This window comes from Eschrichtius robustus, chromosome 11 (genome assembly GCF_028021215.1).
Source record: "Eschrichtius robustus isolate mEscRob2 chromosome 11, mEscRob2.pri, whole genome shotgun sequence".
NCBI lineage: Eukaryota > Metazoa > Chordata > Mammalia > Artiodactyla > Eschrichtiidae > Eschrichtius > Eschrichtius robustus.
Genome location: NC_090834.1, coordinates 71,702,173 through 71,729,026, shown reverse-complemented (window position 1 = coordinate 71,729,026; position 26,854 = coordinate 71,702,173). Strand labels below are relative to the sequence as shown.

Below are 26,854 nucleotides of genomic sequence, written 5' to 3'. Positions count from 1 at the left end.
TATGTATTTAAAAGCTATTTCAAAAAAGATTCCAGTTGCCCCAGCATTTCCCCAGAGGGCTGCTCTCAGGAGCTGTGGTTACCAATGAACGGGCTGCCCACAACATACATGGATCAATGCCCTTTGGGACAGCATTGGCTTGCCAGTTAATAGACTTTTGATTTTCTTTACCCATTGATTAATGAAACATTAATTTTGCTTTTGAATAGGAAGATAATTAAGAATTGCTATAACTGGAGCCTGCTGAGAATGGGTTGTAGTTTGGAGAACTGGTGGCAGCTGTGGAGACAAAAAGGTCGGATGACTGGCTTTGCTTATAGCAGTCTGTCAGGGAACCGAGAGCTAAAGTATTCAGCTTAATTCAACAGACACTTATTAATGTATTGTGAGCCCTATGTAAAGCCCTGCTGGGGAGAGGAAGGGGTGGGTCCAGAGCACAGCCTGGCTCAGATGGACGCCTGCACTGTGCTGGTTCTTCCATAGGCACACGCAGACACCCACAACATGAGGCAGGGAAGGGGCCAAAGTGGGATACAAGATGCTGTGGAAGATGGGAGGAGCAGAAACAACATGTACTTGGAACCAGGAAAGGCATCATAGCAGAGTGGGATGTGGGAGGCTGGGTGGAATTCTGATAGATGCAGATGAGGAATGAAAGTCTTATAGGGATGGAGAGTCAACAGGAGGAAAAGCAAAGAACCAGTGAAAAGGAAAGAACTCAAAATTCCAGTACTACTGATTTTTAGCTGTGTGACCTTGGGCTATTTACCTAACTTTTCTGGGCTTTGGTTTTCTCATCTGGAAAACGAAACCAATAATAACCACCTTTACAGAGTTGTTGTGAAGATTCATTGAAATAGGTTAGTGTGTAAGGAATCTATCATAGCACCTGGCACAGGGTAGACACTCAGTAAATGGAGGCTATAAGCCACATGAGGATGAAAAACGATAGCAAGACTGAAAGAATCATCTGCCTTCCTTCCTTAAGCCTTCCTCTTCTGAGAAAAAGCACTGCTTTTTGGGTTTTCTGCCAAACTGAACTCTGAGTCCTCGAGCCTTTTCAGGGTGAGATCTGTGCCTTATGCACTTCTATGTGCCTTCCTGCTTCCCTCAGGGCACAGCCCATAATAGGTGCATAGGAAACCTTCGAGGAAAAAATGAGTGAATGAATGTGTCTGTCCTACTCCCTCTCCTAGCGCTCTCCCATCACTTACGGTTTCATGAAGATATTTCACACCTCCGTGCAGCCTGGTGTGCCCTTCCCTTTTGTATACCCAGCAAACTCTCTCCGTCCTACAAAATTCAGCTCATGATTTTGTGAGGTCCTTCATTCAGGATGGAATTGGACAGAACGGATACTTTCTCCTTAGTGCCCTTTAGTACATAACTCTATCATAACACGCAGCGTGGCAGTCTGTAATTGCTTGCTCTTTCCTCGGTCTCCCTTAGCCTGCAAAGCCAGGCCTTGTAAACCTCATTGGCTACACAGTGTCAAGGGGACAAAACATTATAATGCAGGGGCAGAATCTGAGGAGTAGCAGAACATCTCTCCGTGAGATGGGGCTCCTGTTTCTTCTTTTGTTTGCTTATCTATTTCTAGCCTGAAATAGATAAGCAAACAAAAATTAAGATGTTTACACAGTTACAGAAAAATTGGAAGCATGACTTATGGCTTTACAATTTCTGTAGCTAAGTTCCTATACTATGAAGTTTCACAGACAATTTGATTCCTTTCCTTCTCTGAGATAAGGATTTTAAGTTGTGGCATGGGGTAGAGAGTGTGTTATAACCCAGGGGGATGTGATGTGTCTCCCACACTGGGTCTTATTCATCTCTGTGCTTCTAGGGCCCAGCACAGAGTCTCACTCAGTGCCTTGCACACAATAGATGTCAATAATTATTTGTTGAATGAACGAATACCCTTGTCTCTGGTCACTTCCCTCTCAGAAACACTCAATGGCCACACTGTTCCTACTGGTCTATGTGTAACCTCAGCAGCCTGGTATTCAGGCTGTTCATGAGATGACCCCAACCTCCCTTTATAGGCCTGTCCCCTACCCCCTTATGTTAAGCATCTCTCATTGCAGGCAAGCTGGACACCTGGGTGGTGGCTCTTGGCTCAAGGGAGGGCATCTCTGACAGACTGGGAGAACTTGTTTGCATGGGAATACATTCAGGATGAGAGAGCTGAAGAACCAAACAGACAGGAGTGACAGCCCACGGATGCTCTGACCAGGAGCTGGAAATGAACAACACTTTCTCAAAACAGACCCGAAGACCAGATGTAGAGGTGGCTGGGGATACAGCTCTTGGGACAGCTACCCCATTGAGCCAAAGGGCACGTGCTGGCTGCATTCCTAACATGCTCAGCTCATGAGTCCATCCTCACCCAGGGAAGGCGACAACAAAAACTGCTATCCTGGTCCTGATGGTCCAGCAAGAGCAAGACAAGAAAGGAGCTAAGACTTTTTGAGCATTAAAATATTGGGTTTAATACTGCTCATGAAATCTCAGCTTCCTGAGCCAGGGGAAGGCTCTGCTCTGTGCTCCCTGTGTGCCCTGAACTTGACTTTCCCGGCCCAAGTTGCACTGTTGTTGTAATCACCTATTTCTATGTCATTCTCTCCCAAGAGACCATGAGCCTCTTAAGGACAAGTGATTTCTCAAATATGGTGTTTGACACTGAATGAATGAATGAATGGTCTATACGAGGTGCATACAATTTTTTTACCACTAGATGGCAAATATTCATTGGAAAATCTACTCTGAACTGTCTCAGGGCTTCCCTGGTGGTGCAGTGGTTAAGAATCCGCCTGCCAGTGCAGGGGACACAGGTTTGAGCCCTGGCCCAGGAAGATCCCACATACCGTGGAGCAAATAAGCCCGCGTGTCACAACTACTGAGCCTGCACTCTAGAGCCTGCGAGCCACAACTACAGAAGCCCGTGCACCACAAGTACTGAGCCTGTGCTCTAGAGCCCACGAGCCACAACTACTGAAGCCCACATGCCTAGAGCCCATGCTCCGCAACAAGAGAGGCCACCGTGATGAGAAGCCCGCGCACCGCAACGAAGAGTAGCTCCTGCTCGCAGCCAACTACAGAAAGCCCACGCACAGCAATGAAGACCCAATGCAGCCAAAAATAAATAAAATAAATTTATAAAAAAAAATAAACTGTCTCAGACACAGAGTCTGGCGAAGACTAGGTAAGTTTTTTATTACATACAACAGGATGAAATTTTCAGGGCTGCCTATGTCTCCTTTCTTTTAGCAGAGAGAGGAGAAAGCTCTAGAAAGGAAGTCAGGAGTCCTGGGCTGAGGATCTGTGCTGCCGTTAGCATTTGGGCAAGTCACACATATTTTCCAAGCCTCAGTCTTATTATTAAAAAAAAAAAAACCTTGTGGACTGTGGTAACTTCAGATAAGCACCTGTGATATCCCAGACCTTGACTCAGGTATTGGAGGTAAAGATGACTCAGAAATACTCCTTGCCTCTAGAACAATGCTTCTCAACTCTAGTAGAAGACCAGTTTGTTTTCACTTTAAAATATCAAATCTGTTGCAGGCTGTATGCAAGTTCTGATTTTTTTATTAGTAGAGTCATTGGACATTGTTAAACTGCTATTTCTAAACGCTTATTCTTAACTTCTGGATTTAGCGCATCGTGGACTGGTTGCAAATGGCCTGTGAACAGGCCCCCGTCCACAGGGCACACTCTCAGGAGGGAAGCTCACACTGGCCCCTGCAGGACTCAGGCCCATGAATGTGGGACAATCCACAGACAAGGTCCTGTCTTCTGCAGGGCATTAAACACCTAAAGCATGTAGGACAACCGCCTGGTAGTTTTGGAGGTGAAGACGGGGTGGTAGTGATCGCTTCTGGAGCCTTTCTGGAGAAAGTTCTGGCCAGTCCTCTCTGATTCTTTAAGACATCAGGCCCTCCTAGGTCATGTGGCTGCCAATACACCAGGAGGGGCTTCGGGCACTTTTTGGCCCTTCCCATGTTATGTGGGCTTCCGGGGTCTTCCTGTTTGTGGTCTCACCCCTCAGACCTAAGGCCAAGCACCGACTCTGACCTTTGCTTTCCTCCTTGGCAAAATTAAATTATACTCTTTCTCTGAGCCAACTGCTTTTGGTCACCTGGATTAGAAATCTCTACCTTTGCCCAGTCCATTCCTGGGGACCATGTCCTCAGGGGCGTTTCAGGGCAAACTGGTACCACATGGGCCTGACTCCATGAACAGAGTCTAGATGAGGTCTGTTGGTCACCAGGATGAGAACAATTTATCAAGAACACACTATGTGCTTTCTTAAAGATTCCTAAGCTTGAGTGTTTGGCTTACTTCTTTTTTATTTCAACTGTAAAATAATCACTTTCTTGAACAGATATTGCAAAGACATGGTACAACATTCAAAAGGCACCAGAGGCAACACAATGAAAGACTCCCCTGCCCTTCCCATCCCACAGTCTCTCAGGTCCCCACCCCAGAGGCAACCACTATTCATATTCTTATATGCCCTTCAAGAAATGTAAGCGTGCATCTTTAATGATAACACAAGTGGAGTACACTACAAATACTCTGCTGCACTTTCTTTGTTAACCAAATGATTTGTCTTGGCAATGTTTAATCTCAAATTCTCATTTTTTTAAAACTGGTCCCCTACTAATAGATATTTAAGTTTTTCTACTCTTTCTGTCACACAGTGTTCAGTAAATAGCATGTGCTTATGTGTGAGTATATCTGTGTATATGAGTTTCTGGATAGGAACTATGAGTCAGAGAAATGTGCCCTCCACAAAGCTGTACCAATCAGCACTGCCACAATTAGCATATTACAGTGTCTGTTTTTCTACACCTCTGTCAACATATGGTTATCAAAAGTCCAATAGATCAAAAATTATAGCTCCGTGGAATGAATTTCTATTTCCAAAATTGTAAATGAGGTTAAGCATCTTTTAAAATATCTGAAAGCCTGTCTATGTGTTTTGATCATTTTTAAAATTGGTTTATTGTTCTTTAAAAAATTGACCCATAAGAGCTCTTTATATATTAAAGAAATTAGCCCTTTGCTTATTGTATGGGCTACAAACATTTCCCCCCACTTTGTCTTTCACCTTTAAAATGTTTAAATATTTTCTACAATTAAAAAGATGCTTTTAGTTTATCAGTCATTTCTTTTATGACCTCTGGGTTTTGTGAAATGCTTGGAAGGGATTTTGCTCTAGGTTATAAAATGATTCTATCATGTTTTCTTCTAATGTGTTTATGCCTTCATTTTTAAATATTTAAATATTTGACATACTTGGAGTTTATTTTGGTTTAAGGATTGAACTATGGAGCAAATTGTGTTTTTCCATGACTTCCAGTTGTGCCATTACCATCTTTCCCCAAGTGACAGGAAATTATATTTTTTCCTTACACTTAATTTGAAATAAATTTGGGTCTTTTTCTGGACTTCCTATTATACTCTATTGATCTGTTTATTCATACACTAGTGTCACACAGTCTTATTTAATGTAGTTTTTAATATCTGGTTTGGCTACTCTTTTCTCTTTACTGCCCCCCTTCCCCCCAACACCTCCCTCCCCCACCATCATTACTGTCTTTCAGACATTTTCTGGCTATTCTTGACTATTTAGTTTTTCATTTCCATAGAATCAGGCTGTAGACTTTTTAAAATTATGTGCTGGGGGAAATCTTAAATTTACAGATTAAGTTTGGAGTCCTGATCTTTTTGCAATACTCACTTTCTAATCAAAATTTTCTTTGTTTATTTAAATAACATTCTTTTAAAAAGGTAACATGTATACATACAAACAGTACAAAAGGGCATATGGTGAAATGTGAATACATCTTTCAGTTCTGACCCCTACTCTCCCAGTTTGCTCTAGAGACATTGAGTTTCTGGTATGTGTACATAGAGATATTCTATGCATATAAAATTTTATACATGCATACAAGCATTTGACTCTGACCCACCTGTCTTTTCCCCAGATGGCAGCTAGGCTAGAGATACTCCTCTGTTTTTCCCCACTTAGTAATATATACCAGGGAGCATTCTATATCAGTACATACAGATCTGCCTTATTCTTTTTAATTGCTGCATGGTATTTAATTACATAAAAGCAGCCAGAGTTTTTAAATATGTCCCCTATTGATAAAAAATCACTTCTTTCCACCTCTTATTTTTATAAACAATGTTGTAATGAGTATTCTTCCTCATATACCTTTGTGTGAGAATATTTCTGAAAAACAAATTCCTAGATACAGAATTACTATGTCAAGGTATAAAGAAAATGTACACACAATAGTGTAAGTATACTCAGCACTACAGAACTGTACACTTAAAAGTGGTTAAGATGGTAAGTATTATGTTATGTGGGGTTTTTTTTGCCGCAATAAAACAAGAAAATGTACAATTTTGATAGATATTGCCAAATTGCCTCTAAATCTTGACAATTTATTATTTCCCCACTTAAATTTGCCTTCTGTTTGCAATATTTTGGCTCAGTTGCTGTAAAAATACATTTTTAGGGAGTTAAATAACCTATAAGTTCTGAGTAAAACTGTCCCCCATTTCTTCCATAGAGAGATTCAGAAAACTTTCCTGGGACTGATGGTGCTCTGACGTAAAACTGTGGAGGTCAGGGATTGCAGCTAAGAGCAGGGCTCTGCTTCCTTCCAGCAAAAGCAGCCTGTGCCAGTTTTATTAAAGAACAGGCATCACTGATTTCACTTTGTCTGTTTGTCCTACTGTGATTTAGATTTGTTTGAAGACGCAGCTGAAAGCAAACAAAAGGTTTCATATGACTGAAATCACACCTTTCAACTGATGTTCTAATTTCTGTATCAAGTGTTTGTGACCGAGAATCTTTCTTTAACTTCTTTTCCACCCCCACTCCTAGCATCACTTTATTTCTCTCAACCACAAGTATCCACTTACACACTCCATGGAGTTAAGCCTTGAATGAGGTGGTGAGGGACAAAAGAGGTATGGATAACAATATTAGTGTAACCCCAGTAAAACTGGGCACCCCTGGGGACTGTGTGTAGCAGGGTGACAAATCTAAAATTTCTACCCAATCTGACTCCAAGAAGCCTTGAAAAGCACTGTAGCTGTTCACTGAATGTTTCTTGAGGAGGCAGCAGAGGGTTAACTACATCACACCGTGGTCTGCAAAGTGCGCTGCTAAAAATCCTCTTTGGATGTCTCTTCTTTTAGAAATCAAATTTACTAAAAATCTTCCTTGGACCTTTCTTTTTCTCCAGTCCAAATGGCAGCTGCTCATATATGTCTCTTCTCATGCTTTAAAATTCGAATACTGTCCCAGCTTCCTGGCCTTACTTCTCCCCTCACTTCTTTTTCCTGGTCTACGTTCTCTAGCAGTTTTTTTCTTCTTTCAATTGCACTCCCACCCAGTGAAGCCAAAGCGTCTTCTTAGAAGATGGGAGGACAAGGGGATTACAAATCCTTCAAATTTAATTTTTTTTGTCCTAATACTAAGAGTAATAATGGGTCATGCTTCAAGCCAGGCACTGCATGTGCATTATTTCATAACCAACATATGAAGTTCATATTCTCATTATCACCATTTTGCAAATGAAAAATCTAAGGCTCAGTGAGGTTAGGTGACCTACTCAAGGTCAAAGACTTAGGAAGCTTACCTACTTGCCCTGTACTGTTTTCATGGTTCTTAAGTAACAATGCAAGGCAGTAGAGCAAACAAGTGGTCTTGATTGTGCCCTTAGCTCCTATATACTTTCTCTGATCTCTGCCTTTCCAAGTCCTTCTGCTAGGTCTAGTGATATCCCGGTCCCACCTCAGTAGCTGAACCAATGCAAGAGCAAACAAGTGGTCTTGATTGTGCCCTTAGCTCCTATATACTTTCTCTGATCTCTGCCTTTCCAAGTCCTTCTGCTAGGTCTAGTGATATCCCGGTCCCACCTCAGTAGCTGAACCAATCTCTAGACCCAGCATTTCTCACCCAACTGGCTTAGCTCTGCATCCTGGGGTTCCGTTGCTCTCCTCTCTTTTTTGTGCTGAGCCTTTGTTCTCTTTAGTGCCCCATCCCCAATATCCTGCCCTGAATTCTGGCTCTCTGCCTGGGTTTCTATCACATGATCTACTTCTTGCCAATCCACTGCTGCCCTGAAATGTCAATCAATTTACCTTCTACCTTCAATTCCTTTTTTAGTATAAACTGCCCTACCCACAGCCCCTGTGTGGAGTAATAGGCTCTATGGTTCTTTACATGGGGATAACTGCTGATTGGATTAGAAGTAGATACCTGATGCAGGGGGCACCCAGGCACAGACTGTCCAATGATCAGTCTGTCTTCCCAGTATTTCAACTAAGAGCCACCAACACTACTCAGTTGGCTATGGGAAGCCAAGGAAGAAAGTCATAGAGCCACCATTTGGGGCCATGTGCAACGTAAGTAAGAAGAGACAACAGATGTATTGAGAAAGGATGCTGGAAGAGAGCCACACAGAAGAGCATAGAAAAGACCATGTGACTCTGGGGTGGTGGGGTTGGGTGGGGAGGGGAGAGTGTAAGTGGTTGTCTCGCCTGATGCCTTCTTATTACAGTTCTCATGAGCTTTTTTGCACTTGGTATTAACTTGTGTTCTCCTGAGTTCTGTTTTCTCCCTACAGTAAAGCTTCCTTTGTTCTTAAGTTAGTTTGAGCAGGTTTCTGTTACTTACAATTAAGAGACGTCACCAGACTCACAGATACAGAGAACAAACTAGTGGCTACCAGTGGGGAGAGGGAGAGGGGGAGAGGCAATATAGGGGTGGCAGTGTGGGAGGTACAAACTATTGGGTGAAAGATAGGCTCAAGGATGTACTGTACAACATGGGGAATAGAGCCAATATCTTGTAATAGCTGTAAATGGAAGGTAACCTTTAAAATTGTATTAAAAAATTTAAAAAAAAGAGGCTTCACTAGACTACCTCCTTTCTTGGGTTGGAAGCCTTGTCTGCATTTCTACCCCCGGCAGGTGTCCCACTGTATATGGGAAGATCTCCTGTTTTGGGCTGCCTCTAGGCCTTGTTCTGGAGGTGGCATTGAACTAGCTCCTGTGGGCATCCAGATAAAGCTGGTCCAAGGAAGGGGAAGAACACATGCACAGGAATAGATTTGGAGTGGGCATGGAGTTTTGTTGTGGCTCCTTTTTTACATGAGGATGTGGTTACTGTCTTCAAATTGTTTAGGGTCAACTTTGGGACAGAGGGCTAGGGCCATCAGGAAATGACACTGCTAAACAGGGGTGGGAGGGGCAGGCTGAGGCAGAGCCTGGGGGATGGCAAAGGAGGGGTGTCCCCATCCTGTGGTGTTCTCAGGCTGGGGACTGACATGATGAACTTGAACCTTTAGAATCACTAACTTTTCTAGCTCCTTCAGGGGCTCTTCGGTCTTAGGACAGACCACTCACTTTACTGATGAGGAAATGGAGACCAAGAATGAAAACATGGTAATGATAGGTAACACTTAGTGAGCACTTTCTACAGGGCAGGCTTTGATCCAAGCACTTTTCATGCATCAGCTCCATTAGTCTTCATGGTAACTCTGTGAGGTTGGCATATTACCATCCTCATCTCATAGAAGAGGAAACCAAGGCACAGAGGGGTTGAGTAATTTGTCTAAAGTCACAAAATAAGAGTTGGAACTAGCATTTGCACCCAGGAATCTTGATTCAGAGCCAGTGCTTTTAGCTGTTATATGGTACTACTTCTCACAAGCACTGAAGATCATTGGAACTTTATTATTATGAATAAAAGCTGATTGTGTGTGTGTGTGAGAGAGAGAGAGACAGAGACAGAGAGAGAGAGGGAGACTTTCTCAATCAGATGAGGCAGCATGTCATGATTCATGGAAAACATCAGAAATCAGGTAATGATTTTAATTTCATTTAGAGGAAAGGGATCACAAGTTTAGAAAATCAAAAATCAGGAAAAATAAAAGTTTAGTAGACATCTGTTATCTCTAATGATTTAAAGGAGATGAGAAAAGAAAATTCTCAAACTCTTTCTACCAGTTTCCAGAGCCTTATAAACTGTTTCAGCTTTAAAGAAAAAGAACATCTGCTTGTTTATTGATTCTTGTGCCATAGGTGGTGCGATAATCCTGGCAGCAGGTTTAAGGAATCCGCCAAAGTAAGGCCTCCTGAAGGTGAAATAATCAATGTCTATGTTAGGGTCCACCATTATCTGACCTCTTATGGTCAGGGAAGACTTGAATCTAGAGAAGTACAAAAGTTGGAGTGTTCTTTTCCCCGTATTTCTAGAAATATAAAAGTTGGAGTGTTTTTTCTAGCATTTTTTTCATACGTGAGTACCCATTCACAGCTCATGATTTTATGCAAGAGACTGTTGCCGGAGCTGCTCCAGGTCTTTGCTCACAACCCTCTAACCCTCACCTTTAGCAGGAATGTCCTTGTTCAAATCCTGCCAATCCCCCACCTTTAGCAGGAGTGAACATAAATCTTTAAGTTAAAGGGCCCAGACATAAGAAAGGAAGCTACAAACAAACAAAAAAACCCAGATGGAAACAGCTGGGACCAAGATAGCAATGAATCTGACCTCCAACAGACCCTGAGTCTCATTACAAGTTAATTTTACTATATTGGCATATTAAATAACACACCTACCAGGGGCTGTGACTGAACATTAAGGACCAAAAAAGGATAAGAAGGGGATGGCACCCCTCTCCCTCGAAAAAGCCTTGCCCCTTCCCCAGTAGACTAATGCATATGCCTCCCCATCATTAGCCTCACTCCTCCTCCCTTTGTCTTTACTCTTTAAAATTAAATCCCTCTGGCCAGGTGGGCGAGAAGGTGATCTGTGAACCTTAGTTCCCACTTCTCCATTCTTTGGCCCCTGAATAAAGCTTGTGTTGTGTCGATCTCAGCATAGGTTTTGTTATTCCCTGATTTGAACCAGAACAACCAGAATGGAAAAAGAGCCCTCCCCACCAAGGCAGAGAGCCTCAGCCAAGCTAGGGCCCAAGCAGGGTCCATACGACTTAATTTGGCAACAAGACATTTATAGCTTGTGTGTCAATTTACCAATTCAGACATTGGTTGAGCACCTACTGTGTGTGAGACAGTGTATGAAGTGCTGGAGATGCTAGGTGGACATCAGGAAACATGAAAGACTGAGCTGATGCAAAAGGGTCTCCCTCCTGCTACAAACATGTAGAAATGCTAGACAAAATATAGCAGGACAAAGTTTCAAAAATACTTAAGGGAGTTTAGAAAAATTCCCTGGATGCCAGAAAGGAGGAGGAAAGTCTAACCCAAAACTGTGAGTAGGAGCTGATGCGTGGGGCCAGGGCTGGCGTATGGCCCCTGGAGCTAGAGGTCGAGGTTTTAAAGGCATGCAGGGAGAGAAGGGGAGGTCTCAAGTTGGTGTTAGATGAGATGTGGGAAGACACCCCTGCATCAAGCTGGACATTTTGAAGGGCTGAACGGGGATAAGAAAACCCTCCATCAGTCACTTGGGGAGGTGGCAAGGAAACTTGTCCTCTGTCCAGGCCGTTGAATGAAAATTCACCTTCAAGAAATAGAAGCCCCAGACTCTCCCATGTGTAAGTGCAGAGTCCATATTTACATTGGCCTGGCAGTGGGGAACTCTAAGTTGAGAAATGCCATCAAAACTTGGGTGGAAAGACAAAAATACAATCTCCCCCTGAGGGGACAACACAACTTGGGCACAGAGGACTCCCACAGGAAACAAAGAAAAAGACCCACTGAAGATGAGCAAACAATCCAAAATCAAATGAGGAAACTAGTGATGGGGAGAGAGGGCAAGTTCATCAAATGAACATTAGTCCCTAAGACCCTGAGATAATAGAATAATCTGAATGACACAATTAGATGTGTTTAAAATTGAAAACATTAAAAGTAACCATAATGAAGGAATAGAATGAGTAAGAACAGAGTGGTGAGGAAAATCAACAAGTGCTCGCCTTCCAGGGACATAGAACATGCCTGGGAGATGGAAAAGGAAAGAAGCAGGAGAAAGTGGGCATAGATGGAACCTACCTCAACATAATAAAGGCCATATATGACAAACCCACAGCAAACATTATTCTCAATGGTGAAAAACTGAAAGCAATTCCTCTAAGATCAGGAACAAGACAAGGGTGCCCACTCTTGCCACTATTATTCAACACAGTTTTGGAAGTCCTAGCCATGGCAATTGGAGAAGAAAAATAAAAGGAATCCAAACTGGAAAAGAAGAAGTAAAACTGTCATTGTTTGCAGATGACATGATACTATACATAGAAAATCCTAAAGATGCCACCGAAAACTATTAGAGCTAATCAATGAATTTAGTAAAGTCACAGGATACAAAGTTAACACACAGAAATCTCTTGCATTCCTATACACTAACAACCAAAGATCAGAAAGAGAAATTAAGGAAGCAATTCCATTCACCATTGCAACAAAAAGAATAAAATACCTAGGAATAAACCTACCTAAGGAGGCAAAAGACCTGTATGCAGAAAACTATAAGACACTGATGGAAGAAATCAAAGATGACACAAACAGATGGAGAGATATACCGTGTTCTTGGATTGGAAGAATCAACATTGTGAAAATGACTATACTACCCCAAAGCAATCTACAGATTCAATGCAATCCCTATCAAATTACCAATGGAATTTTTCACAGATCTAGAACAAAAAATTTTACAATTTGTATGGAAACACAAAAGACCGCAAATAGCCAAAGCAACCTTGAGAAAGAAAAACGGAGTTTCTGACTTCAGATTATACTACAAAGCTACAGTAACCAAGACAATATGGTACTGGCACAAAAACAGAAATATAGATCAATGGAACAGGATAGAAAGCCCAGAGATAAACCCATACACCTACGATCACCTAATCTATGACAAAGGAGGCAAGTATATACAAGGGAGAAAAGACAGCCTCTTCAATAAGTGGTGCTGGGAAAACTGGACAGCTAAATGTAAAAGAATGAAATTAGAACATTCCCTAACACCATACACAAAAATAAACTCAAAATGGATTGAAGACCTAAATGTAAGGTCAGACACTATAAAACTCTTAGAGGAAAACATAGGCAGAACACTCTTTGACACGAAACGCAGCAAGATCTTTTTTGACCCACCTCCTAGAGTAATGAAACTAAAAACAAAACTAAACAAATGGGACCCAATTAAACTTAAAAGCTTTTGCACAGCAAAGGAAACCATAAACAAGACGAAAAGACAACCTCCAGAATGGGAGAAAATATTTGCAAACGGAACAATGGACAAAGGATTAATCTCCAAAATTTACAAGCAGCTCATGCAGCTCAATATCAAAAAAACAAACAACCGAATCGAAAAATGGGAGGAAGACCTAAATAGACATTTCTCCAAAGAAGCCATACAGATGGTCAAGAGGCACATGAAAAGGTGCTCAACATCACTAATCATTAGAGAAATGCAAATCAAAACTACAATGATGTGTCACCTCACACCAGTTAGAATGGCCATCATTAAAAAATCTACAGACAATAAATGCTGGAGAGGGTGTGGAGAAAAGGGAACCTTCTTGCACTGTTGGTGGGAATGTAAATTGATACAGCCACTATGGAGAACAATATGGAGGTTCCTTAAAAAACTAAAAATAGAACTACCATATGACCCAGCAATCCTACTACTGGGCACATACCCAGAGAAAACCATAATTCAAAAAGACACATGCACCCCAATGTTCATTGCAGCACTATTTACAAGAGCCAGGACATGGAAGCAACCTAAATGTCCATTGACAGATGAATGGATAAAGAAGATGTGGTACACATATATAATGGAACATTACTCAGCCATAAAAGGAGCAAAATTGGGTCATTTGTAGAGACGTGGATGGACTTAGAGACTGTCATACAGAGTAAGGTAAGTCAGAAAGAGAAAAACAAATATCAGATATTAACGCATATTTGTGGAATCTAAAAAAATACGGTATAGATGATCTTATTTGCAAAGCAGAAATAGAGACACAGACATAGAGAACAAAACAAACGTATGGCTATCACGGGGGGGAAAGGGGCGGGGGTGGGATGAATTGGGAGATTGGGATTGACATATATACGCTATTGATACTATGTATAAAATAGATAACTAATGAGAACCTACTGTAAAGCACAGGGAACTCTACTCAATGCTCTGTGGTGAGCTAAATGGGAAGTAATCCAAAAAAGAGGGGATGCCTATATACGTACAGCTGATTCACTTTGCTGTATGATAGAAACTACACAACGTTGTAAAGCAACTGTACTCCAATAATTAAAAAAAAGAAAAGAAAAAGAAAAAGGAAGGAAGGAAGGAAGGAAGGAAGGAAGAAAGAAAGAAAGAAAGAAAGAAAGAAAGAAAGAAAGAAAGAAAGAAAGAAAGAAAGAAAGAAAGAAAGAAAAAGAAAGGAAGAAAGAAGGAAAGAAAGGAAGAAAGAGAAAGAAAGAAAGAGGAAGGAGGGAGGGAGGGAGGGAAGGAAGGAAGGAAGAAGGAAGGAAGCAGGGACGATTCAGTCTAGGAGAGGGACCGCACAGGGAGCTGTGGTCACCCCAGGAAGGGGTGCCACACCCAGCCTGCCCAGAGGAAGGGACAGGGAAACTAATATGTGTCTAACATGTGTCCTCAGGGAATAGGGGGGATGTTAAAGGCCGGGGGGGGGGGGGGGGGGGGGCGGACCCAGAGAATGGCACTTTCAAGGGCTGCCACAGTCTAATGTTTGCATTTCCTCAGCTGCTGCAGAGATTCCCTTAAAGAAACTAAGTACATTATACGGAAATAGTTACTTATGTATCCACCTCTTCCGCCCAATCTGTGAATTTCTCCAGCGTGGAGACAGTGTGTCCTTCATTCACACAGAGCCACACTCCCCCTCAGTGACTCCCCTCTTGCCACACCAGTCTTCTGTCAGTTTTTCAAGCATGATAAGCTCTTTTCTACTTCTGGATCTCTGCACATGCTGCTGTCACCATTTAGAATGATGTTTTCCTTGTGCTTTTCTTTTGGGTCTCCGCTTAATGGTCTCAGAAAGACCTTCCCTGACTACCTTACTCACAAGGTCCCACCCTACTGCTGTTTTCTAGCCACCTCTTGTTGGTTTCTTTCTCTTACCGTAATTTATAATTATTTAACCCTTTTTTCTTCTTGTCCTCCCCCATTAGAATGCAGACTCCATGAAGGCAGGGAATGATCTGTTCACTGTTGGATCTCTAACGCCTGGCATTTATTTAGTAGATGTTTAGTAAAGTTATCAAGTAAATTACTCATGCAAGTAACAATTATGAAGCAATTAAAACTATACCCAGCTCAGAGGATACAGAGATGGAAAGCATGGATTTGAACTTTGCAGTTTAGTGAGGGAGAGACATCAAACAAGGACTTGCATCATTACATGATGATGGTATTGATGGGGGAGGTACAGGATGTTGTGGGAGCACCTGGCAAGGGCATGGATTTTGTACAGAATTCAGGAAGGCTTCCAGGAAGAAGCAACATTTAAGCTGAGTCCTGAAGGATAGATGGGGTTCACCAGTTGATGGGGAGCTGGAAGATGTTCCAGGCTGACAGAAGGCCCAGATGCAAGAGGGACATGGCTCTGGAGAGTATGAAAGAGGTTCTGCATGGGTATAGCTTAGAGCTGCAGCAAGAAATAAGATGGGGGAGGTAAACAAGGCCAGATCATAGAGGGTTTTCAAGCTAGGATAAGGAGTTTGGACTTTATCTTGCTGTCAATCGGGAGCCATTAAACATCTTAATTGGGAGAGTGGCATAATCCAATTGGTATTTTATAAAATGGCCATGGGGCAGTGTGGAAAACAGGAAGAGGATTGGAGGCAGGGAGATCAGATGGCTAGTGCAATAATTTAGGCAAGAGATGAGGATGGTTTAAATAGAGGTGCGGTAATGAGGAAGTGACCTGGAGGAATTTAGAAGAGAAGGCGGAAGTTGGGACAGGGGGCACAATCAAGGATGATGCCTAGCTTTCTAGCATGAATAACATGGTGAAGGGGGCACCATCTTTGGGCCACATCCAGCAGAGAACCAGACACCTAGTATACACGCCATAGATGTCTACTTAACGAAGTAGAAATGGTCTTAGTGAAACATTTTCATAAGATGAGTATACACCAGCTCACTTTCGGGTCCTGGGTCTACCTACAAGTGTGATATGCCATTCCCTACTGCCTCTACCTGCCTTGGGTTACTCATTTGTGACCTGCCAGGCCAGCCTTAGTTCAGTATTTCTAATCCACAGTCCCCACCAGGACCTATTTGCCTCTGTCCCCTGCTAAGAAGTGTGCCTTGTGTCCTTCCCTCACCCTCTCTGGCCACCAGTGTCATTATTGCCAATAATGCTGCTGTAATTTTTCATTAATTTTCTTGGTGTTTTGAAGTTATAGTAACATTAAAATTTATACTCAATAATATTATTACAGTTTTGCACTACTAATGCAATTATTATTTTTGTTCACTTGTGTTTGAAAGCCATTAGCATAAGATTTACCTCCAACAATATCTGCTGTGATTTTTCATGCCCTTGAAACTTGGAGCAAGCGATAAGTCTATAATAAGAGAAGGCTGGGAAGCATATAAATGTCTTTCTTGGGAAAATAGGGCTTTTATTTTCATCCTGGTTGGACTTGGGTTCTTTGATAGAGCAGCTGGTAGGATATAATGTATTAAAGGCTGAGAACACTGTGTTAGTTTGTAGATGTGTTCAAACAGGTTCCTGGTTATTCAGAGGACACTTTCATATTCTAGGAGGATTCATATTCTTGTTCCTTTTTTATGCTGTTTCTTACCTGACTTCCAGAAAAATATAATAAATTGTGTGCTTGCAGGGAACAATATTTAGAACCATGAATTATTTGGAAGAGAAGGGACCCTGAAACCACTCTATCCTCCTGACTTTCTGAGGACCTGGGGAGCTGGATGCGTGGCTTAGCAGAGCTCTGGAAACAGGCTTATTTCAGAGGCTGGAGAGGGGGGTTTCTCTGTGGGGCAGGGAAGGAGGATGAGCAGGGCCGGCCTCATGAGTGTGTGACCTGTTCAGACTCTCAGGGCCCCGTGCTGTGAAATTCAGTGTCACCATCTTGAAATTCGTAAGTTTTGAACAAGGGACCCCACATTTTCACCAGGCTCTGCAAATTATGTATCTGGTACTACATACAGGTTTTGGAGTCAGACAGGCTTGGGTTCAAGTTCTGGAATTCTCTAACTATTGACTGTGCCTCAGTTTCCTTATCAGAAAAAATGGGAAATTTAATATTGTCTTCTCCAACTAGAGGTGAGAGCTAAAAGTACATGTTCAGCATCTAGAGGGCCTGACAGGTGGTGACAAACCCTAGGACATGCTCAGTGGGATTTTTAACTCCCATGTGCAATACCCATAATTAAACATTGTTATGACGTAACGTCAAGAACACTAGCCAGCTGGGAGAGCCAGACATCGTCAGTGTGTACAGAAGCTAATCCCAGGTGTGCTGATCAGGAACACACTGAGCAAAGAACATCTTCCTAAGGGGGGCACAAGGCTCCATCCATCAGTTTTCAGCCTTTTTACTGCTATGACACATGACACATAATGCTTGCCGGTACAACGTGGTCTCAGTTTCTCACAATTCATACATGCTTCCCTTCTATCCAGAAACCTCTCAAGATAGCCAATGAGTGACACAGGCATTATTATGAAGATACCCTTGACCTTGATCTAATTAATTTGCAAACTTTAGTATTTCAACTATTATTTGTAATAGATGGTTTTCAACATACGACACAACAGAACAGATACAACCAGTGTTTCACAATTCCATGCTTGAGAACCAGGAACCCAAACAAGGGATACGGCCTCCATGACAGGCTGGAGAGACCAGGACCAATATGAAGCCCTTCATGACTTTGCAGATGAACGTGGTTGTGCTGTAGCCCGAATGAGTGATGCCAGTTACAAGGCATGGCAGCCAGAGTCAGAGAAACACGAAGTTGTTGGTAAGATAAACTTGTGATGAATGACATGCTGTCTCAAAACACTGGGTTAAACATTTTTTCTGAGAATGGAGAAAGGTTTTAAATCAAATTAATGAGAAACATAAGCTAATCCCTGGGCGTTTTTGGACTCTGGTCCAAAAGAATTCCTCAGGGGATTATAGTAGGAATCAGGTGACCTTTGCTGCATTCAGTTTAGGGTTTGTGGGAGCTTGAAGTCCAGATGGTAGACGTCAGGAGGAAGGGCTAGGGGCCTCAGCTCTGCTTGCCCTGCTGCAATACACATCGTGAGACACAGGGCCCAGTGTCTTCAGGGCCCCTGCACTGTCTCAGGAGATGTGGGCAGGAGCCTGAGCAGGCAACAGCCTCTCAGTGACCTGTGCTGGAGATGACCACACTCCAAGCACGGTTTGCTCTTTCCTTACTTCCTCCTGCGCACTTGTGAGCAGTGAGATGTGGGTGCCTACCCAGCTCTCTCAGGCCCAAAGGGCTTTTGTGGGTAGTGATGGCCAAAGCTGGACCATCTCCTCTCCACAGTGCAGGCTGTGAATGACCTTCGAAAAACCATAGCTCTTCTTTCAAGATCCCTCATCAGCCTCCTTCTAGTGCTTTTGATGAGGGATGATGGTACTTCCCAACAGACAGAAAAGAACGACGGACGATTGCTCCCTTATCTCTCATTGGTATGAATGGGGTCCTAGATAACAGTCTGGCTCCTGGGCCCACATGACACAGTACATGGTACATAAAAGATGCTTCAGTCTATAATGATTATGATTAATCACTGACTAAATTATCAAACACCTCAAGACATAGATGCAAAAAGCATGTGTCGATAAATAAATGTTTCTCTTTGGAAATGGTGATTTTAGCTTAGAGTGAATGTCACTCCCCCAACCCTCTCATGGATCAGAGTAAGAAAACCGTAATCCACTGCACTGACCCTTGGGAGAACAGAGACGTGATATCCCAACAATGCAGCCACAGTAGCAGTTTTTAGCACAAGCTGAAGAAACCACACATGCAGTTAGGGAAAATCTGAGACGACAAGATGGACATTTGTGCCTCTGTCCTCTACTGAACATAAACCCCCTCAAACTCAGCAAACAGATTTCACTTCCTATGGTACCAATTTTCCAGCACATTGTACTGTAAATTTCGAGCCCCTGGGAAAGAAAGCTAAAGGATGCTTGGCTGCATTTCTGGGTTTTGGTCCTTCTGTGATTGTTTTTCTTACCTGTTGTCGAATTTCCTCCTCCATTTTCACTGGTGAACCCAATTCTGCAACTTGTTTGACGCCTTCGCTCGCATACCCTCCATACTCCCATAGCACGTAATTCTTGGAGTGGGATCCGCCGATGATCGCAGACCAGTGATTTGCCCGACCTGGGAAAGCCAATCAGGATGCAGGTATCAGTGTGTATGTGGCTAAAATACAAGTCCCTTAAAGGATGGGGAGGAGGTGTAATTGGACAATGATTCAAGCAGCGTTGGCTAAGCACCTGCCCTGTGTTAGGTCCTGTGCTATTCTGGGATGAATAAGACAGTCCCTGTAAGCAAGTATGTCTTGGGGATATATGACAGGGCAATGGGTAGATGTCTAAACCAGACACAGAGGTGGCCCAGAATGATGACTCCTGTCTGGAAGGATCTTAGAGAAGAAGACAGTTGAGAGAATTTTTAAATGCTGAGCAGATTTGTAAGATAGAACAGAGAGGAAAGGCTATTTCTGGCAGACTCAGAAACATTAAATAACATTGTGTGTTTGGGGAGTCATAAGTAATTTAGCATTGCTGTGTCACAAACTGTCAACGAGAGAGGCAAGAAATGATGCCAGGGAGGTAGGAAGGGACCTGCTCAAATGAGTTTGGATGTCATTTGAAAGGGTCTGAAACCACTGAAGGGTTCTGGGCAGGGGAACGACACAATCACATTTGAATTTTAGATAAATCATCCAGGCAGCAGCATGAAGAATGCATTAGAGGGAGCAAAATTGGAGTGTGGAGCTGGGGAGGTCAGCACGGAGCAAAAGGTAAAGGGAGTGAGTGGGGAATTAGGCTTGACAGTTCCTGGGAAAAAGCACTGCTGTTTTTAGCTGGCTTTTTTTTTTTTTTAAACATCTTTATTGGAGTATAATTGCTTTTTAGCTGGCTTTTACGTACCTTCCAGGGTGAGGGGCAGGCAGGCTAGCCATGTGAAAGCATGGGAGAGGTGGTTTGGATACAAGGACATGACCAGTGTACTGTGGTTTGGTGAGGATCATGCAGGATGATGACTGCAGTGGGATGTAGCAGGGAATTAATGGATGACACAAAGGGAGAACAGAATAAGATCTGGACAGGACCAAGACAGAACTTAGCCTGAAGATTTTTTCATCGCAGGGGGGAGGAAGGAGAGGAGAGAGTCAACACCAGCACCACCCTGGATTTGTATTTGCATGTGATGAATATAGATGCGTATATATTGATTACTAAGTTACATACAATTCATCATAGGGTTGGCTCAGTTGTCCGCAATTCTTTGGTTGGTTTTATAAAGTCTTAAGTTAAGGAACATGTTCAGGCATAGCGAAGAGGAAAACTTGAACTGGGTGGACCCAGCTGACATTTGCAGTTTATCACCCTGTGGCCCAGAGTGGGCAGAACTCTCCACGCTACCGCACCACTTAAGAAAGTGATTCTGGGGCTTCCCTGGTGGCGCAGTGGTTGAGAATCTGCCTGCCAATGCAGGGGACACGGGTTCGAGCCCTGGTCTGGGAAGATCCCACATACCGTGGAGCAACTAGGCTCGTGAGCCACAACTACTGAGCCTGCGCGTCTGGAGCCTGTGCTCCGCAACAAGAGAGGCCGCGATAGTGAGAGGCCCGCGCATCGCGATGAAGAGTGGCTCCCGCTTGCCGCAACTAGAGAAAGCCCTCACACAGAAACGAAGACCCAACACAGCCAAAAATAAATAATAAATAAATAATAAATAAATTAAAAAAAAAAAAAAAAGAAAGTGATTCTGAACAGGCCCTGATCTTGTTTACATCTGCCACCTGCTACCCCAGGGTGCTCTGACCCAGAGGCACATCAAGAACATGGGCACAAAGCCACCTGCCCAGCCTGCTGAGGGATGACATGATCCAGGCAGATGACATGACCATGTGGGTCCGCCTAAGTGCTGGATCATTATTTCCCACATATCAGGGAAATGCAAGCTCCATGTCATGTCCGTAGAGAAGACAGATGGAGGTGCTGCCAGCTATTTCTCTAACTCGCTTCCTGAGTAGGGAGACTGTCCTGGCTATCATCTAGGCCAAGAGCACTGCTTGTGTAGGGGCAAAGGTAAGAACCAGTCATGACCTTTGGTTCATGGTGTGAACACAGGGAGACCAGTTTCAGCATCTCTTATTCCCCCAGCTCTGTTCCACCAAAATGTCCCCTTGTTCCAGACTCATCCTACCTGCAATTTCATACTTCAGTGGCTCAGCACATGCTGCTCCCTCTGTGCTTTCCTCCTCTCGTCATGGCTGACTCATTCCTCCTTTATAATTTACCCAGAAGCCTCCCAAGACCACCACAGAATGACTTAGGCCCTTGTCTTCTGATCACATTTTTTAAAAAATTAAAGTATAGCTGATTTACAATATTATATTAATTTCAGGTATACAACATAGTGATTCAATATTTTTATAAAGTTAAAGTTATTACAAACTAATGGCTATATTTCTCTGTGCTGTACAATATATCCTTGTTGCTTATCTATTTTATACATAGTTGTTTGTATATCTTAATCCCATACCCCTATCTTGCCCCTCCCCTTCCCCTTTCCCCACTGGTAACTACTAGTTTGTCCTATCAGCATAGATCACATTTACGATCCCTGCTACACATCTGTTTTCCCACTAGACTGTAAGCTCCCTGAGGAAGCCTGTCTTCAGACTGTATCCCCAGTGCCTAGCACTGAGCTTGATGCATTGTGAATGCTTAGTACATGTTTCCTGAAGCATTCATCCAATCAAATGAAAAGGTGGCAGTATATGTGCTCGAAGTGTTTGGGAGCAGGCTTGCACAGATTTGATTCAATGTGATTAAATTCAAATCTCAGTTCAGCAGAGTTCCTAACTCCTGCTGGGCTAAAGCACTCAGCTATTCTGCATGCTGTTAAAAATAAACACCAAACAACAACAAAAAGGAAAGGCATGGGTCTCAGAGCCAGCAAACAGGGATTCAAATCCCGGCATTTCCACTTACTAGCTGTGTATACTTGGTCAAATTCCAATTATTTTATTTCCCTGAGTCCCAGCTCCCTCTTTTGTAATTCAGGGGTGATAATGCCTACCTTATTGACCTGTTATAAGAATTAAATTCAATTTTTAAAATAATGACATAATATATGTGCAATCACTGACACACAATAGACCCTCAATGATTATAGTTTCCTCCTTCCCCGGTTGTTTGGGAGGCTACAAAAATGAGTAAAACATGAACCTGCCTTTAATTCAATATAGGAGATAAGAGATACATAATATGAACTAAGATAAGAGAATAGGAGCAAGCACAATCACAGGGGGATGAGGGGATGGACCCAGATGGCTCTTTCTGGTTTATTCATTCAACTTCCATTTACTATGTGCCAAGCACAGTGGCAGGCCCTGGGCACCGACAGGAATTGGATATGGTGCTTGTCCTGGAGGGACTCATGGTCTGGGGGTGGAGAAACAGATGGATAAGCAGATTACCTATAATCAAGCATGTTCAGAGTTCTAGAAACAAGAACACAGAGCAAAGGGGATGGAGCAGCTAATTCCAAACTCAGGGATTCAAAGTCAAACATACCACATTTATTCAAATTTCAATACACTGAATGACATCAACCACATAATAGATACCTGCAAGGCACTAGGCTAGGGTGTGGGAGCAGACCACATCCTCCCTGGGGGACAAGGTAGGCACTCATGGAACAACAATCTGCAATGTTAGAAATAACAATGAATTCAGGTGAGTGGCAGTCACTCATGTGCAGAATGGTATGGGGGGAGGGGGCTTGGTGACGGAGAGCCAGAAGACCTGGGCTCCAGGCCTCCATTCGTGACCATGAATCAGTCATTCCATCTCTGAGAGCCCCAGTTCACTTTTTAAAAATAGAGATAATAATTACTAGTCTGGACTATCTCCCAGAGTTGTGCAAATTAATTGGGCTGGTTTGGGAGAGAACTACGAAAACTTTAAAGAACTGTGCAAAAAAAAGTCTCTGTAGTTTTATAGACAGAAAGTACTATGGGAATCCACAAGAGGAATCCACAAGAAGGCAGAGGAGGAAGGACATGTTCCCCTGGGAAGGAGACTCCCATGGGAAAACTGGCAGGACAGTAGGAGCGGGAATTCTATTAAAAATAGGTAAGAGGATTAAACACCTATTAGGTGTTAGGCATAATGCTTTCCTAGGTGTAACTCTCACTACAACCTCATTGTCATCTTATAGATGAGGAAATCAAGGCCCAGAGATGTTAAGGAACCTACCCAAGCTCACAGAGCTAGCAAGGGGGCAAAGCTGGGGTTCAAACCCAGATCTGCCTGACCCCAGAAGACACACTCTTTTCCCACATCCCATTGAGAGGTCAGGAAATGGAGATCGTTTGGTGGACTGGAGAGTTAGAAGACAAAGAGATAAGATGAAAAAGAAAGTCAGGGCCAGGTTGCAGAGGGTTCTGAGTGTCCATCGTGGTAAATGGCATCGGAAGAGAGAGAAACATGCTGGAAGTTTCTTTCTGGGGAGAATGACATGACAATAGTTAACATGCATGGAGTTGTTACTACGTGCCAGGCACTGTGTCAAGGACTTGATCTATATTATTACATTAAATACTCAAAAAAGAAAATTCCTTTTTTTCAAACCCAATAGAATTGTTTAGTAGTTCAAATACGTAATAGAGAAACATAATTGTGAGCTTGCCTTATAATCTTCTGTTTTACTGTAACACTATATCAATGGGAAAAAATGCCTTCTGAGATTCAAACAATTAACTTATAAAAGAATGTCCGGATCAGAAATTTAACAAAGAACTCCCTTCATAGCAAATGTTTATTTAAAAGAACTTTTATGAAATATTCAGACATTAAGAAATACTTATATGTAGCATATGCCTTTAAAATTAATCAGAAAATTCTTTTGATATAGATGCTATCATAATTTCCACCTTTCACATGAGGAAACTAACCTGAGATCACCAAAGCAAATGAGTGAAGATGCTGGGATTCAAAGTCAGGTCTGTCTGGTGCTAGAGCCCAGCTTTCCTCCACCCCACTGTACCACATCTCTGGCAGGACACGCCAACTGTAGGAGGGGAGAGGGCTCAAGGGTGAGGAGACCAAACAGGAGATCCATCAACATCCCCTGGATGAGTTGGGCCTGACTTAGGGCAGTGGAGAGGAAATGGGAACATAGAACCAGAGGTATAAGCCAGTAAGATCAGGGAGGATCGGACAGTCTGTGGGAGTCAGTTTAGTGAAGTAGTTAAAACTCTGGTTTTTGGAGCAGACCAACATGTATTCTAGTCTCCAATCTGAAACTTCCTAGATTGAATATGTTAGTCACTCTCAACTCAGTTTCCTCATCTGTAAGGTAGGGATATTGACATGACCAGCCTCGTGGTGTTTTTCCGAGGCTGATGTCCATGAAGTAATGACTAGTTAACACACGAAATGGGCTCAGTAAATACCAGCCAGTCAAATTAAATCTGAATGGGGCAGGGCAAAGCCAGACAAGCTTCTGGAAGGCATGGGACCAAAAGGAATCTGATTCGGTGATTGGGTGCAGTTTGACTTAGAACTGGTGGGCAGAGATGACAGGAATGTCAGATGCAAGAACTTGAGTCTGAAGAAAATGGTAGGGAGTCATCTAAACGGGACTCAGTGGTCTAGAGCTGGCAGAATGAGGTGCTAAGCAGACCCTAATTAGTTGGGGCACAGAGTTTAGCCCCGGGCCCCACCATCCTCCAGGAAATAAGGGATGAGAGGAAGAGAAGCCCCAGGTATCAGGAGGCCTGGGGAGAAGGGAACAAAGTAAATGCTCGTGACTTTCTTAAAGGAATACTCAGTGGGACTACCACTGGGGTCCTTGGTAAAACACTTGGGCTTCAGCCACAGGGTAAAGGCAGAGAAACAAACACTACTGCCAACTCTTTGGCTCTCAGGTAAGGCCACAGCTCTTTAGGTTAGCATGCCTCTCTCTGACTCAAGCAGTGTTTAAGTGGCTCACACATAGCTGGGTCTAGATGGTTACTCCCAGTAGCTTGGATGAGGCATAGATGAGACGAGGCAGGTGGGAAGCTGGGAAGAAGAAATGATTAGATATGTGAGTTTGAGACACTGTTAGCCAACCAGGTGTGCATCTGTCTGAAAAGCCACTCCAGGGGGACATCCTGAATATATGTGTACTCGCCTCATTTTTGAAATCTCTTCTTTGTCATCACTGGGGATAAATTACCGGGGTTCACAATGATGCCTAGAAGGCTAGTGCTGATGAAAGAGGAACCATGTCTTGCCTTTGTCTGGTGGAGGAAGAAGCATGGTGCACAGTAGATGGATTCTCTGAGGTGTTCTGCATATGGCAGGTATTCAGTAACAGCCAGATTTCCTGGACTGCTTTGCCAGTGGCTGCATTTCCCTACCCATCCCAATCCTGCAGAAGCCACCCATTCATTTCCTTGACACTCACTCATAGCGCTTCACTGGAGAATATTCTACAGCCTTGGGGACTAGTTTGCTACAACCTCCTGCTACCCAACCTTAGCCTCAACCATCATATCACAGCAAATCTTTGTCTGGGGACCTGGTTGGGCCCTTATGGAATTTGTTATAGCAGCTACACCAGAGCTCCTCCAGTCTCTAAGTCCTAGCCTCCTCTCCCCTTCTCTCTTAGTAGGTGACTTTGTTACTTAACTTTTCTAAGAAAACAAAGGTCAACACACCCACAGACTTACCCAGGCACCACGTGGCCAGCGATCAACAGAAAAACGCTGTGGACCTGCCAGCCCTGTTTGTAAACGTTGTCTTGGCTCTCACTTTTCCCTCTTGCCCTGGTTATTCTCACCCTAAGCTCAATTCCAGAATCTGCCTGATTTCTGACACTTTGGATTTGGGCACAGAACTTGGCTCCTCTGGGTTTGCCCCTGGGTGCTGCCCAGGACACAGCTTGTACTCGCCCTCTGGCTCTTCCTGCTCTTGGCTGCTTCAGGAACTCACTCTGACCGAGCTGTTCTGGTTTTTAGGATCCCATCCCAGTATAGCCTACTGGAAAAAACCTTGCATGGGGAGATCTGTCATTTAGGCCAGAAATTCCTCAACTTTCTATCATTCTGCCTTCTTTACTCAGCTAGCTTTTTTTTCCTTCCTTAAGGTCTCAAGATAAGTGTCACTTTTCCATTCCAGGAAAACACTCAGGCAATTGATTACAGTCTTTTGCATCTCCCTGAGGCCTCCCATAATAATATTCTATTCTATTGACTAATTAATCAAATGAACATTTACTAGGCAAATACTGTGTACTAAGCCAGGGATCAGTAAGCTATACCCACTCCCTGTTTGTGTTCCAATAAAGTTTTATAGTTTACGTATTATTTATGTATTGTTTATGGCTGCTTTCATGCTACAACGGTAGAGTCAAGTAGTTACAGCAGAGACCGTTTGGCCTGCAAACCCTAGAATAGTTATTATCTGGCCCTTTATCAAAAAAAGTTTCTTAAAATGTGTGCTAGGCCATGGTGACTCGGAAAAGAATCAGATTTTGTCCCTGTCCTTGAAATGTTCAGTGTGGAGGGTAGGGTCGAGGGATAGGTCATAACAGGCAATTACAATAAAA

General features: G+C 43.1%; 1 protein-coding gene across 2 annotated transcripts in view; it reads right to left on the bottom strand.

Moving 5' to 3' along the window:
• Positions 1 to 26,854, bottom strand: part of SPON1 (spondin 1) — a 269,321-nt gene that overhangs the window by 90,177 nt on the left and 152,290 nt on the right. For both annotated transcript variants that reach the window (XR_011075438.1, XM_068555753.1), the window contains exon 6: positions 19,248 to 19,396. Coding sequence is in view for 1 of the 2 variants with exons in the window: in XM_068555753.1 (XP_068411854.1) it covers positions 19,248 to 19,396 (149 nt within the window). In the remaining variant the exon portion in view is untranslated. The remainder of the gene's footprint in view (positions 1 to 19,247; positions 19,397 to 26,854) is intronic.